General features: G+C 35.5%; 2 protein-coding genes across 2 annotated transcripts in view; one reads left to right on the forward strand and one right to left on the reverse strand.

The window, feature by feature from the left end:
* Positions 1-4,971: 4,971 nt before the first annotated feature.
* Positions 4,972-13,115, forward strand: part of LOC109414593 (GTP-binding protein 2) — a 52,272-nt gene continuing 44,128 nt past the window's right edge. Inside the window, exon 1 of the mRNA XM_029867707.2 lies at positions 4,972-5,142. The gene's annotated coding sequence lies outside the window, so the exon portion shown is untranslated. The remainder of the gene's footprint in view (positions 5,143-13,115) is intronic.
* LOC134284021 (uncharacterized) overlaps positions 5,583-13,115 on the reverse strand; it is an 18,262-nt gene continuing 10,729 nt past the window's right edge. Inside the window, exon 2 of the mRNA XM_062842139.1 lies at positions 5,583-5,672. Coding sequence (XP_062698123.1) covers positions 5,583-5,672 — 90 coding nt within the window. The remainder of the gene's footprint in view (positions 5,673-13,115) is intronic.

Consider the following 13,115-nt stretch of genomic DNA (forward strand, 5'->3'; position numbering starts at 1 on the left):
ACATACACTGAACGAAAACCCCGACCGTGTAAAGAATATTTTGTCATTCAATGCGATACAGATCCACAGAATCTGAATTTTGAATGATTGCACAGCAGGATGATTTTTCTTCGTCTTGTATAATTGAAATCATCCTGTTATGAGATTTTATACGACACGGTTTCTAAATGATTTTTTACTTAGGGTTTGTTGTGATTGATGTTCATCTCAAAACCATCTGACAGTGTTCTCGTCTGTGTCCCATACAGAAAATCATTCAACTTCAAATCAATTCGTCATTTGTTGATAAAAAAGACATGGCGGAGTTGAAAGATGTTAGAGTTTGCCGGAGAAATCTTTTTGAAAATTCTGGAGAAAATACTGGTGTCAGTCATATCACGAAAGGTAAGAATGAATTATTTTAGCTTTCTTCGTTTACTAAAAGACTTTTCAAACATTATAGATGGAATGACTTATTTACAGGATACTTGCTTGGACCGCCAAAGAAAAATCTTCTCATTTTCCGATTTCCCTGTATCGGATCGAACAGAGCCCTAGACGTTTACAACAGTGCAGGATTTATATGACATAATTACACACATCAAATATTTATATAGAGAGGTCTTATAATTTCAACTGAAATGTACTGATGAATAGATAACCCTATTAAAAATAATATGGTGTATTTATTTAGTTTTTTAACTTTTAACTTTTTAATTTAAATTAAAAACACACCCCAAATCATATGAAACAGGAAAGCGAATGAAAATCACTCATAAATTGACTTTCTAAAAAGCAATGAAAATCATCCTTTTTTGGGATTGTCATCATTCAAGTTGTTTTTATTTTGACAGAAGCTGGATCAACTGAAAATCATCCGAATCATGTCTGAAAATAGGCATGGGGCTCGGATGAAGCAAAAATCATTCAATTCATGGCGGGGGTTTTCGTTCAGTGTAGCCAGTAAATCCACAATATCTGGACAGTAACCGGTGGAATAAATACTAGTAGCCGCAAGATTGATTGATTGATTTGTCTTTATTAGAGAGACTTTCAGCCCTTGGCTGGTTCGTCTCTCCCAGTAGCCGCAAGAGTAGCCGGTAAATCCTTGGGTAAATCCCCAGGCCCCTGACACGGCCTATATCAATGCATTGGAATCATGGTAGACAGGATGTCCTGGGCGCTAGTAAATAGCGCCCACTGTCAAATGCGAAAACATCAACAATATTTTTTGTTTAACGTTTGTTGTGGTTTGTTGATCAGTTTTTGGAATCATTTTTTCACAGGGGGATGACGAAGGGCCCGAATCATCTACCCAGCATTCAATTCAACATGGCGTCCAATATTTTTGTTTTGATTGCTTAATTCATGGAAAAATGCGCTGGAAACATCGACACTGCTTCGCTGCTACATATAATATCTTGCAAAGTGATAAGGAAAGAGAAACTATCATCAAAAACAACGTTTTCGTTTGAAATGTATAATTTCTGAAATAAGCACTAGCAACACACCCGAAAATCAGGAACAAGGACCAGAAAGTGGGTACCAAAACGCGCCGTACCAAAAATGATGTTGGGTGGAGCGGCGATGTACCGAGTTTGACAGCCATGTCACCCCACTGTTTTTTCACCTCTTATGATCACAAAACACTTCAAATTCGCTTTAATATTAATGTACGGTAAGAGCCCTGATAAAAAATATCATAAAAATACGATAAATTTTATTCTAACAGCACCATTTTTTCGAAAAATATTCACCATTAAACGTATTGTAATTTACACGGCACACTCACCATCACCCCTATTGTACTATACTATGGCACTTTTACAATAAAAAATGGTGGACGTTATGTATCTTAACCATAAAATTTTGAGAAAATTTTCATACACTTTTTCGCGAAAAACAATAGAATGTATTGTGTTTTTATGAGACATTTTTAGGGCAATTTTCAAAAGAAAACAATATATCTTAATGTTTTTTCATTGTTCTTACAATACAAATACAATTAATTGAATGGCGTCAAATGAATCGTTGTTACAATAAAAATAAAATAATATTTGTTGTTATTTGTAAGCAGTTTTCGCTTTTGAAAATCCATAGAATTTATTTTTCTCGCTAACATTGATATCCAGCATTTACGAGCACTACCGGCCGCCAGAATGATATGCACATTTTATGATAAGAGTCAAACACTATGATGTCTGTCTGGTATGTGTTGCTTGGCAGCTGTTGATAAGATCTATCTTCAATCTTTTCAAATAACTGCCAAATATCACAAGTCAGACCTCAGGTCGTATGATCCATACCATAAATCGTTCACAATTCATGTGGCCATTAGTATCTGTAAATGCTGGAGAAAAATGTTACCGAGAAATATGAATTCTTTGGTTTTTCAAAGGCGAAATCTGTTTACATTACAACAAATATTATTGCATGTTTATTTTAACATCGGTTCAATTGACCCCATTAAACTAATTGTATTTATATTGTTATCAATGGTAGTTTACTATTTACTAGATTCCTTTAAATTATTGGAAAACATTAGAAAAATCATTGTTCATCTTTTTCTTGTCGTAACATCCTCACTTGGCTAAAACCTGCTTTTCGGCTAGTTTTCTATAAGTACTTCCTCAGTTATTCATTGAGAGCTTCCTCTGCCAACACGGCTTGATGTCTGTCAGTTTTAGCGAATAACATTCGATAACCGAAACATCTACTGTAGGGTATTTTAACCAATAGTGGACCCCTTAGTAGCTGAAAATTGCTCTGATCGTTAAAACAGTATGATATTCCAATTGAATTGCCCCTGTCAACGTTTGCACAGCAAGTTCTATGTCTTTCCTGCACATTGCACACAAAAACCTTACCAAACCACCCTATATTTCCCATAAAATAATCATTTCAAATCTGGCTCAAATTATCCTATACTGGTCCCCCCGGGGTCCACTATAGGATTGTTGGGGTCCACTATAGGATAAATCGTATTCTCTTACCATGTTAAAACGGAGACAATAGTGGACCCCCTTGGATTTAACCAATAGTGGTCCCCCAGATTTGTTTACATTTACAAATTTGTTCAAAAAATCAAATTATTGCTTTCCAGCGTAGCTCCACCACTTGTAACTACTGGCTAGGAACATGATCCATCGTCTCCCGGTGGAAGTTCACCGGTGAAAACAGATTTAAGCAGGAAAATTAGGAAAAATATAAGGGGGTCCACTATAGGTAAGGGGTCCACTATTGGCTAAAATACCCTACTCAAATTTAAAACGAAAACTATAAAAAAATATGTCAAGTGATTTTGTACATATTTGATTATACAAAAATGATCCAAGCAACAATAATATTTATTGTTATTTATTTGTTATCAATTGTTTTTAAGTGCAATTGAGAAATAAACTTTTTTTTGATAAAAAGTCCATGAGAACTTTGCAAGCACTTTTGCATCTATTTAAAAACAACTTAAATTAATTTTTACTGACAGTAACTTTAAATTATTATAGAACTATTGAAAAACAATCGAATCAATTAGTCACTAATAAAGCTAATGTTCACTTATTGTACGAACTATATGGGCTTGATTTCTATTGTAAAAAGTAACAATATATCTACTATGTGTTTTATTGTGAACAATAAAACCAGTCATATGTTAATAATATTTACCATGTAATGAATGGTAATTTTTTATCCGGGGGAGCATGCGATTAGTTGAATAAAGCAACCCAACAAACACGCATTGTGAATGTGATTTCGTGTGTGGCTCACATCAAACAAAAGCTGCGTTTGTTGATTACACGCTCGTTTCAATTTGCACGAATATGAGTACAGTCGGAACCCGCTCGTTGAGCCACAACCTCCACCCAACCAACGAATTCGATTCGCTAGTTGGGTGAAGTGACAGCAGCACAAGGGGCGTGCGCATTGTTTTTTAAAAATCATGTTTAGGTTGGAAGCAAAAAGGAATTTTTTTCAATTTGTTTTACATTTAGAGCAAAACTGATACGTTTTGCAAGATACATATATGGCCAATGCGAGAAATAATTATTTTCACCCATTTTCAGTCGGTGAAGTGAAAATATAGATGTTTTTGAAACCACCCGGACCAAAAGCAAGCACAAAACACTTTCAATGATCGACAAAATAAAGATTGCCGATGTTTTGCATTTGTTTCTAAGTAATTGTACATATTCTTTTTTTTTAAGAAATATGAAATAGAAATTCTTCACGATTATCAGTAAAGTTTAAGAAACCAAAAACTCATTAGCTCGCCCCTCGGAATTACAGATTGGTTGTCATTTTCAGTTTGACATTGAATTATGACATCCAGGTACTTTTTAGTTGGCTGACAGCTCAACTAACGGGGCCCCAACTAAAAAGCCACCCAACTATTAAGCCCCCAATCAGCGAGTCATGACTGTATAAGACAGTTAGATGTTGGCTACGATAAATTTCATTGATGCCAGGGGCCTGGTAAATCCACAATACATATTTAGAACAATCTATTTTCATTTGTCACTCTTACCCACGCAACCACAAAAAAATGACCGGCGGCCAATGAGAGTATATTACAGGTGAGGAAGAAGAAGAGATGGCTGTGTATTAAGCCTTGGACAGACTGGTGGTATTCGTACCATGGTACAATTATCTTGAAATGAGTTCCATACTGATAATTTTCTTCATTCAAGACAGCCTTGGAATAATTTTCTTGACAACTTGTACCATGGTACGAGCACCACCAGTGTGTCCCAGGCCTTAGTAAGGAGAGAAAAATGTAAACACAAATAGTGACGTCACTATTTGACACGCGTTCTTATGGGAGCTCGCTTTGCTTGTAGTAGTGACATGTTTTGCACCAGACACGGATCTCACGCACACGAAGTATCTTCTTCCACACCTCTATTAGACTCTCATTGACCGGCGGCGTCACAAAAAGTAAAAAAAGAAAACGTCAACCGCGAGCTGGCTGCGTTCTGGCTAGCAGTTTATTTTTGCACAAAAGAGAGTGACAACACAGAAAAGTGGGAACGGGGCCTTTGAGTGCCGTGATCAAAAGTGATTTTTTTAGGTGGAAAAATCCTTCAAATAGTGATTCAACCAAATCCGAAACCTTCCGGAAGGGTGTGGCAAGCGTTTTGGCTGAACCAGTGCTGGAAATTCGAGTTGGTAAGTTGATTTTTTTCATCGCTTATTGTTGGTTCTCGCGGATAGGGCCGGGGCGTCCGAAGGCAGGGTAGCGTCACCGACAGTGGCCCATCTTTGAAGAGTCGAAACAGCCGAACCCAAAGGCAAAGGTGACGACTGTCAGTAAACGTTCACCTCTATCGATTTGTCGCGGGCCGCCTCGGACCCGCGCACGGAGCGTGGGTGGTTTTCGAAACGAAAATCATTATTTTGCAAGTCTCGAGCTCTCGGAATGTTTATCAACAAAAATGAGGCGAGCCAAGCAGGCGAGCGATGACGCGAATCGCAAAGGAGCGAGCCGAGCAGCGATATGCCCCGCGATTGCTCGGATGTTTTCTTGATATTTTTAGCACTCTGCGATGAGGGCGATGAGCGTTGTTTTTGAGATTTTTATTTTGGCTCTTCGCTTTCCGTTCCTCCGTCTAATACCCTTGCCTTGTGGTGAGGTGCTCTCCTCGGGTTTCCTTCCTACATTGGGTTACATTGGTAGTCGTACGAGCAAACTGAAATCGCTAAAATGAAAATAAGATTAAGGAGATAGAAAAATATACAAGCTGAAGTAAGGGAAATGAGAATAACGTTTGGAGAAAGCCAGCAATAACAAAATCGCTTGAGTATTCGACTCATCGATGAAAACTCTTCTTGTAAGCTCACTAAAATTTTGCTATGCGTAATTAAAAAATTCATATGAAATATTCTTTTATTAAAAAAATAGCCTCGGGCTGAAAATCTCTCTAATAAAGATACCTAACCTAACCCAACCTTTTATTAAACTCCTATTTATTGCTGACATTAATTTCAAAAGAGAGATAAATATTTCCCCAAAAGTCAATCAGATAAATGAGAATTCATCAACAAAATTTTCAATCGTTGTTTGATTTTCCTCCTTTTCATTTTTTTTCATTTATTTAGTTCACATCAAATTCATGATAATACTGAATCAACAATTTGCCGCCATAATACTCGATTTGCCTCCTTATTCTCCTTATATTTTTTTTTTGTTTTTTTTTTAACTCTTCTAGAAGATTACTTACAAGAAATTCAAACAAAATTCGCCAAATATTTCCCAAGCTTTCTCCAGAACTATTGTTACTTATTTTACTTGAAATTCTACAATACCCTCGACGCATCAGGAGATTTGATTGAAAATAAATCAACCGGGGTTCGATCTTTGAATAAAATGGTAGCATGTCGGTTAGGGTAGCCCACACTTATATGAAAAACAAAAATTTCGAAAAATACCAAGTCTTACCTCCTCAATCAGTTGTTTTGGACTCCCAGAAGCTACGTTCAAAATTTGAGCAAAATCAGTTGAGCCTAAGGGGGCGCTCAAAACGCTTGAAGTTTGTATGGGAAAACTTGGCCAAATGTATGCAGAAATTTTAAGTTTTTGAATTTTGCCGCTAGGTGGCGCTGTAAGCGTTCAATAATCAAACCCTTTGGTATTTTTGTAGGTGACTATATGCCAGAGAACTTTGTAGAAAACCGCGAAGTGATCCGACGGCTGTGAAAAAAGTTATACCCTAGGCAAAGTGAGGCAAAGTATTGAGATATTATTATTGATATTATTCCTTTACATGTACAGTAATGTTCCGATTTTATCACGGCCTCCACGCGTCAGTCCTTCATTTTTCATTCATTTGTTGTTACATTTGAGAGCAAGTGTTTCCCCTCTCCTTTAAGATGAATGTTGAAGACGTGTTTTGCAACGTTAAAAATATTGCAAATGCATAAAGATTTTGTAGAATATTCAAAAACATTTTTTTAAATAGGCGTGATAAAATCGGAACAATACTGTATTGGAAAAATAACAATAAAGTTTATCCTCACTTTTCCTAGGGTATAACTTTTTTCACAGACGTTGGATCACTTTGCGGTCTTCGACAAAGTTGTTTGGCATATAGTCACCTACAATAATACCAAAGGGTTTGATTATTGAACGCTTACAGCGCCACCTAGCGTCAAAATTCGAAAACTTAAAATTTCTGCATACATTTGGCCAAGTTTTCCCATACAAACTTCAAGCGTTTTGAGCGCCCCCTTAGGCTCAACCGATTTTGCTCAAATTTTGAACGTAGCTTCTGGGAGTCCAAAACAACTGATTGAGGAGGTAAGACTTGGTATTTTTCGAAATTTTTGTTTTTCATATAAGTGTGGGCCACCTTAATGTCGGTACTACTTTGTGCTATATGCGATAAGCAGTAATACATGATAACGAGAAACTTATTGGAAACACCAACATGACCTAATTTTGAATCCTCTTGTTCGTTCATGCATTCAAATAGGAATTTGTTCTTTGTAGGTAGGACTGATCAATATTACTTATCAAATGAAAATGTTTACCATCAAAATCGATTAAATGTCAGAACTTCCTAGAATAAGTCGATAAATTTCAAGCGATTCTTTTAACATGTCTGTTTTTTTTTCAATGATAACTTCATGTAGAAAGCTTGAAAATAATTGCTGCATAAATTTTGAATGAAATGTTATATCAATCACTGGTACCTAGGTTTCTGAAGCAAACCTCTTGGAAAAACGTTAAAAACTCTTCAAAATAAATCTCTGAAAATTTTCTGCTACGATTCCTCAAAATATTTCAATACAGATCCCTAGATTTTTTATTCAATTACTGTTACACTAATACAGTATTCTTCTATGACATTCGTCGCTACAAGTAACTCAATATTATACCTCTAACAACTTAATTGTTGAAACACGGTGAGATACGTACAGTATCTAACTGAAGGAAACACCTCTTTCCAGTTTGAAGGTTGTTTTTCAATTTCAGTCAATTACAATTTTCATATTGTCTGTCCTAAAAGTCATGCCTACTATGATTTATATGCCTTACTTAACTACCACATATCGGCCATACTGACTAACCGATGTCCTCATCGGTATACCCATTAGTTGCTTCTGGATCTAACAAATTATTGGGAGATAACTAATGTTTCATGTTTCCTGGTGAACACACTGAGTGAAAGGGAAGGCTGGAAGCCTGAAATTTTTCTATATCCGATACTACGTAACGATCATTTGGTAACACTTTTTGAACTACATATGGACCTTTAAATTTCTCCGTTAATTTTGAAGCTGAAACAGATTTGAGAACAATGAAATCTCCGACATTGTACTCAGTAGCCTTTTTACGCCTTTTGTCAGTTACCAATTTGTTGTAAACTTGATTTTGTTGAATTGTCTCGCTAGCCTTATTGCGTTCAGATTGAATATCAATTCTATTTTCTCTTGATTGAAAATTATCAACAAAAGTTTCTAAATTGTGATCTATTATGTTTAAGTTCCTTTGAAGAGATCCAAATAACAAAACACTTGGACAATTTTTAATAGATCTATTGTACGTGTTATTGAATATGTACTCAATTCTACTTGAAAGATTCCATTTAAAACCAGTATCGTTAATCATTTTATGCAATTCAGTATCATAATTTACATTTTATATAACTCATTTTGGTATCATAATGGTCAATTTTTCCGAACTGGCTCATTATGCAACTGAAATGAGTTGTATAATGATAAATAGTTGTATAATGTTCATAATGCAACTCATTTGAGTTGCATTATGAACATTATGCAACTCAAATGGGTTGCATTATGAAAAAATCATTGCATAAAATTTTGTATGGAACTCGTTGCAAAACTCGATTTTTTCAGCACTCTTCGTATTTATCCAACTCGGCAAGCCTCGTTGGATAAATGTACGACTCGTGCTGAAAAAATCAACTTTTTGCAACTCGTTACATAAATAACTATTTTAAAGCATTGGTGTTAATGTTCTGTTAATACGCTTTGCTGGTGTGTATGCCGCGGTTTTCACATGTTCAATACAATTACTTTTGACAAATCTTTCAAACTTAAATGAAGAAAAACGCGAACCTCTATCGGTAATAATTCTCCTTGGTTTACTATAACAGTTCATATAGTTAGGAATGTGTTTTATACCCTGTTCGGTATTGGTTGTTCTAGTTGGAAATAGTTTTACAAATTTAGTGAACGCATCCACCATAACTAAAATGTGTTTAAATCCACCGCTAGAGGGTAGATTAATAGGACTATAGTGGTCCAAATGTAACGTGTCAAACCTATCAAACGGTTTATTTCCTTTGTCAATACTCTTGAGAAAGCCTTCCTTTTTCCCTTCTTTCGGGTTATAGAATATACATATGAAATGTATTTTTTTAACAATTTTCTTCATACTTACAAACCAGTATAGCTTTTTTTCTAGTATTGTTTTATCAATGCCGATAAGTCCAATTTTATCATGACAAGACCTTATAATATTATCAATCATCAGCTTAGGTATAACTAATAAGTAATAATGATTTATCATCAAGTTTACTGAACAAAATACCATTTCTTAACTATAAGTTTGGAAATGTGCTATTCTCAAGGTGTTGTTTAATGTTTTTCAACTTTTCATCTTGCTCTTGAGCCAAAATCACATTTCTTTCAATGTCTTCAGTCTCTAACAAGTTCAATTCTTTGACTTCATTATTAGTTGATACAGCATTTGCCTTAGTCATGTTTTATCTACTGAGTGCATCTACATGTCTCATTTTTGTCTCATCTCTAAACAACGCCCATCTGCTAATTTTTGAATTTATTTCTTTTTTACCAATGTTTGAGCCAAAGCATTGCAATCTGTGAAAATTTTGAAAAGCTTCCCAGATAAATAAACATGGAAACGTTTTATTGCATATACTACAGCAAGAGTCTATAGTTCAAAACTGTGTAATCTAGACTCAAAATTATCTGTGTTCTTATTGAAATAGCTAACTGGGTGGTCTTGTTTTTGCAGTAATATAGCTCCAAACCCATACGAACTTGCATCACAATGCAATTGAGTTTCAGCATTTGGATTAAAAATACATAATATTGGAGCTGATACTAATTTTGTCTTAAGTGTTTCAAACGCCTGAATTTGTTCACTATCAAATTTACATACAGAATCTTTCTTAAGCATATTGTATAACGGCCTTGCAATAGTAGCAAAATTGTTGGTAAACTTTCGGAAATAACTTGTCAATCCCAAAAATCGTTGAACATCTTTCACATTTTTGGATATTGGAAAATTTGAAACTGATTCTATGTGAGACTTGTTTGGACGTCTACCATACTTATTGATCGTGTAACCTAAATAATCGATTTCTTCAAATAAAAATTTACACTTAGGGGCTGTCCATTAATTACGTAAGGGTTTATGGGGGGAGGGGGGTTTTGAGAAATCTTACGCGCCATACAAAAAATTTTGGGTTGTCATACAAAAAATCTCACAAGGGGGGGAGGGGGTGTCGAAAAATCGCAAAAAATCCCTTACGTAATTAATGGACAGCCCCTTATCCAAATTTAACTCCAATAGATTATCGCTTAGAATTTTGAAAACAGTTCGTAAGATTTCTAAATGTTCTTCAAATGATTCAGAAAATATGATAATATCATCAATATAAACACAAAGTTTTCATTCTATAATTTTTTTTAAATAGTATTGATGAATCTTTGAAAAACTGCAGGAGCATTACAGAGACCAAACGGGACACGCAAATACTCATACTGTCCAGACGGTGTAACAAAAGACGTAAATTTAGTACATTCAGGTGCAATTTTGATTTGGTGAAACCCAGATTTCAAATCCAATACCGAAAAAAACTTTTTGTTTCTTAATTTGTCAAGAATATCTTCAATTAATGGCAATGGGTAATTGTCTCTATAAGTATCCTTATTTAATTTACGATAATCAACACACATTCTAACATCTCCATCTTTTTTCGGTATCAAAACAATAGTAGCAAAAGGAGTCACTTTCTCTAATGGTGTTATTATGTAAAGTTCTTTAATTTTTTCGTCTACTTTAGATTTTTCAGCAAATGTTAATCGTCTTGACTTAAAATGGAACTGAGTACCACTTTTTAAATTAATTTTCATGTCAAATTTGGTTTCAGGATTCAAAGGTTTAACGGAAAACAAATAATACTTCGTAGAAACGTCCATAAATGTTTCCAATTGATCGTTACTTACTTTTCCAACATTCTGCAACATTTTTGATTCATCGAAAACAAAGTTAATTGGCTTCATTTCATCAGCGTTCGATTTCCTAATCACAGGAGTTCTGCAAATCTTAACCTGGTTTCTCTCAATGATTGTTCGAACTCCAGGCTTCATTATTATGTCCCTACCGATAATGGCATCATATGAAGACATGGTTTCATCAGGAATGACCAAAAAGTTAACCTTAAAAAGAACATTTTGAACATAAATGTTAGTACTGAAAATACCTAGAATTGTCAGTCGTGATCCTCCGATACCCCTAGATTTTCCGTTTATCATGATTTTCTATTACTCCATATTTTGTAAATTTTAGGTGTATCAGAGAAACAGGACTGCCCGTATCAAATAAGCTCTCAACGAATGATCATTGTTATCAATTTTTAAAACTACCAATCCTTCAGACCCTATGTCCAACTCAGTCATCTTGTCTTGTGTATAGGTAGTCAACGGTTCCGATCTGGTTTGCTCTAGGACTAGTTTGATTTCTCCGTATTGGCTGCTGGCAATCTTGATTACATCTAGCGGCAATGTGTCCTGGCTGGTGACAGTAACAAATGACGGATGTTTGAGAAGAATTTTGATTTAACTTGATTGAGGCAAAGGCACTTCTAAGATCAGCAACTCTTGAAAAATTTCGCATCTTTGCTTGGGTTCTTAATTGTACATCTGGAATTCCTTCGACAATATAATCAATCAGCTCGAATTCTTGAAGACATAGTGGCATCGCTAGAATCTGCTTTTCAATGCAGTATTGAGTAAAATATTCACGAACGTTCCATTTCCTTCTCTCCAATCATTTATACAACTCCAACGAACTTGTCTTGACTGAAAACACTTCCTTCATGCTTCTAAAGAGTTCCTCAAGATTCATTGCCATCAAATTCTGCTGCGACACTGACCAAATCTGCGCCACGCCAGTTAGACGTTTCAAGACTATCAGCTTCATTACTTCACCGTTAACCTTGAAAAGCGTTTTCATTTGATTCGCCACATTCTCGAAATGTTCAAAATTTTCACCACTGGCTCCCGAAAAGTTTGGTAACAGGAAAAAAATTTCATCCAATTTCAATGTACGATCTAATCCTTCTCCAAAAAATGTAGGGTATGTCTCAGGATTTATTTCTCCAGGCATATCGTTGACCAACATTCGACAGACGTTTCCACCAGTCAAGAATCGACCTTCCATGGAAATGCGAGTACCAGATGTATTTGCTTCAGATGAATTCTGTTGATTCGCAAAAGGAATACCAGTTCCGAAATTTTCCGAATCTTCTGCATCCGCAAGTCTCTGACTGCTCGACGACATCTTGAATATTTGGCAGTATCCCACTTCTGAAGTTGAAGGAAACACCTCTTTCCAGTTTGAAGGTTGTTTATTCAATGTCAGTCAATTACAATTTTCATATTGTCTGTCCTAAAAGTCATGCCTACTATGATTTATATACCTTACTTCACTATCACACTAACCCTATACAAACATTCAAATCAATTAGTATGCAATTGACTTCGTTTAATATAACGTTTACTATGAAGTTGTTCAGTATTGTGTTACAGGGTACACAAATCCATGATGGGACACAGTTATGCGAGGTACGCAAGTTATCTCAGTAGCATGTTTGTCACTGAGATACCTTGGTATCGACTTAACTCAAGACCAACTAATATTGATGAATAGAGATCCTGAGTTGCAGTATGCGAAATTCCCCCATTCTGGCGAGACTAGCTTTATAAAGCCAACCACGTCCTTGGGGGATACCCAAGTAATCCACAAGCATTTCCAAGTAATGCTTGTGGCTACTTGGGATTATATCATTGCACGAATTAGACTGAATGTCAACCATTGGAATGCAAAATGTAGTAATTCCACACTTGTCATGGATGGCAATAATCCT

This window comes from Aedes albopictus, chromosome 1, assembly GCF_035046485.1.
Source record: "Aedes albopictus strain Foshan chromosome 1, AalbF5, whole genome shotgun sequence".
NCBI lineage: Eukaryota > Metazoa > Arthropoda > Insecta > Diptera > Culicidae > Aedes > Aedes albopictus.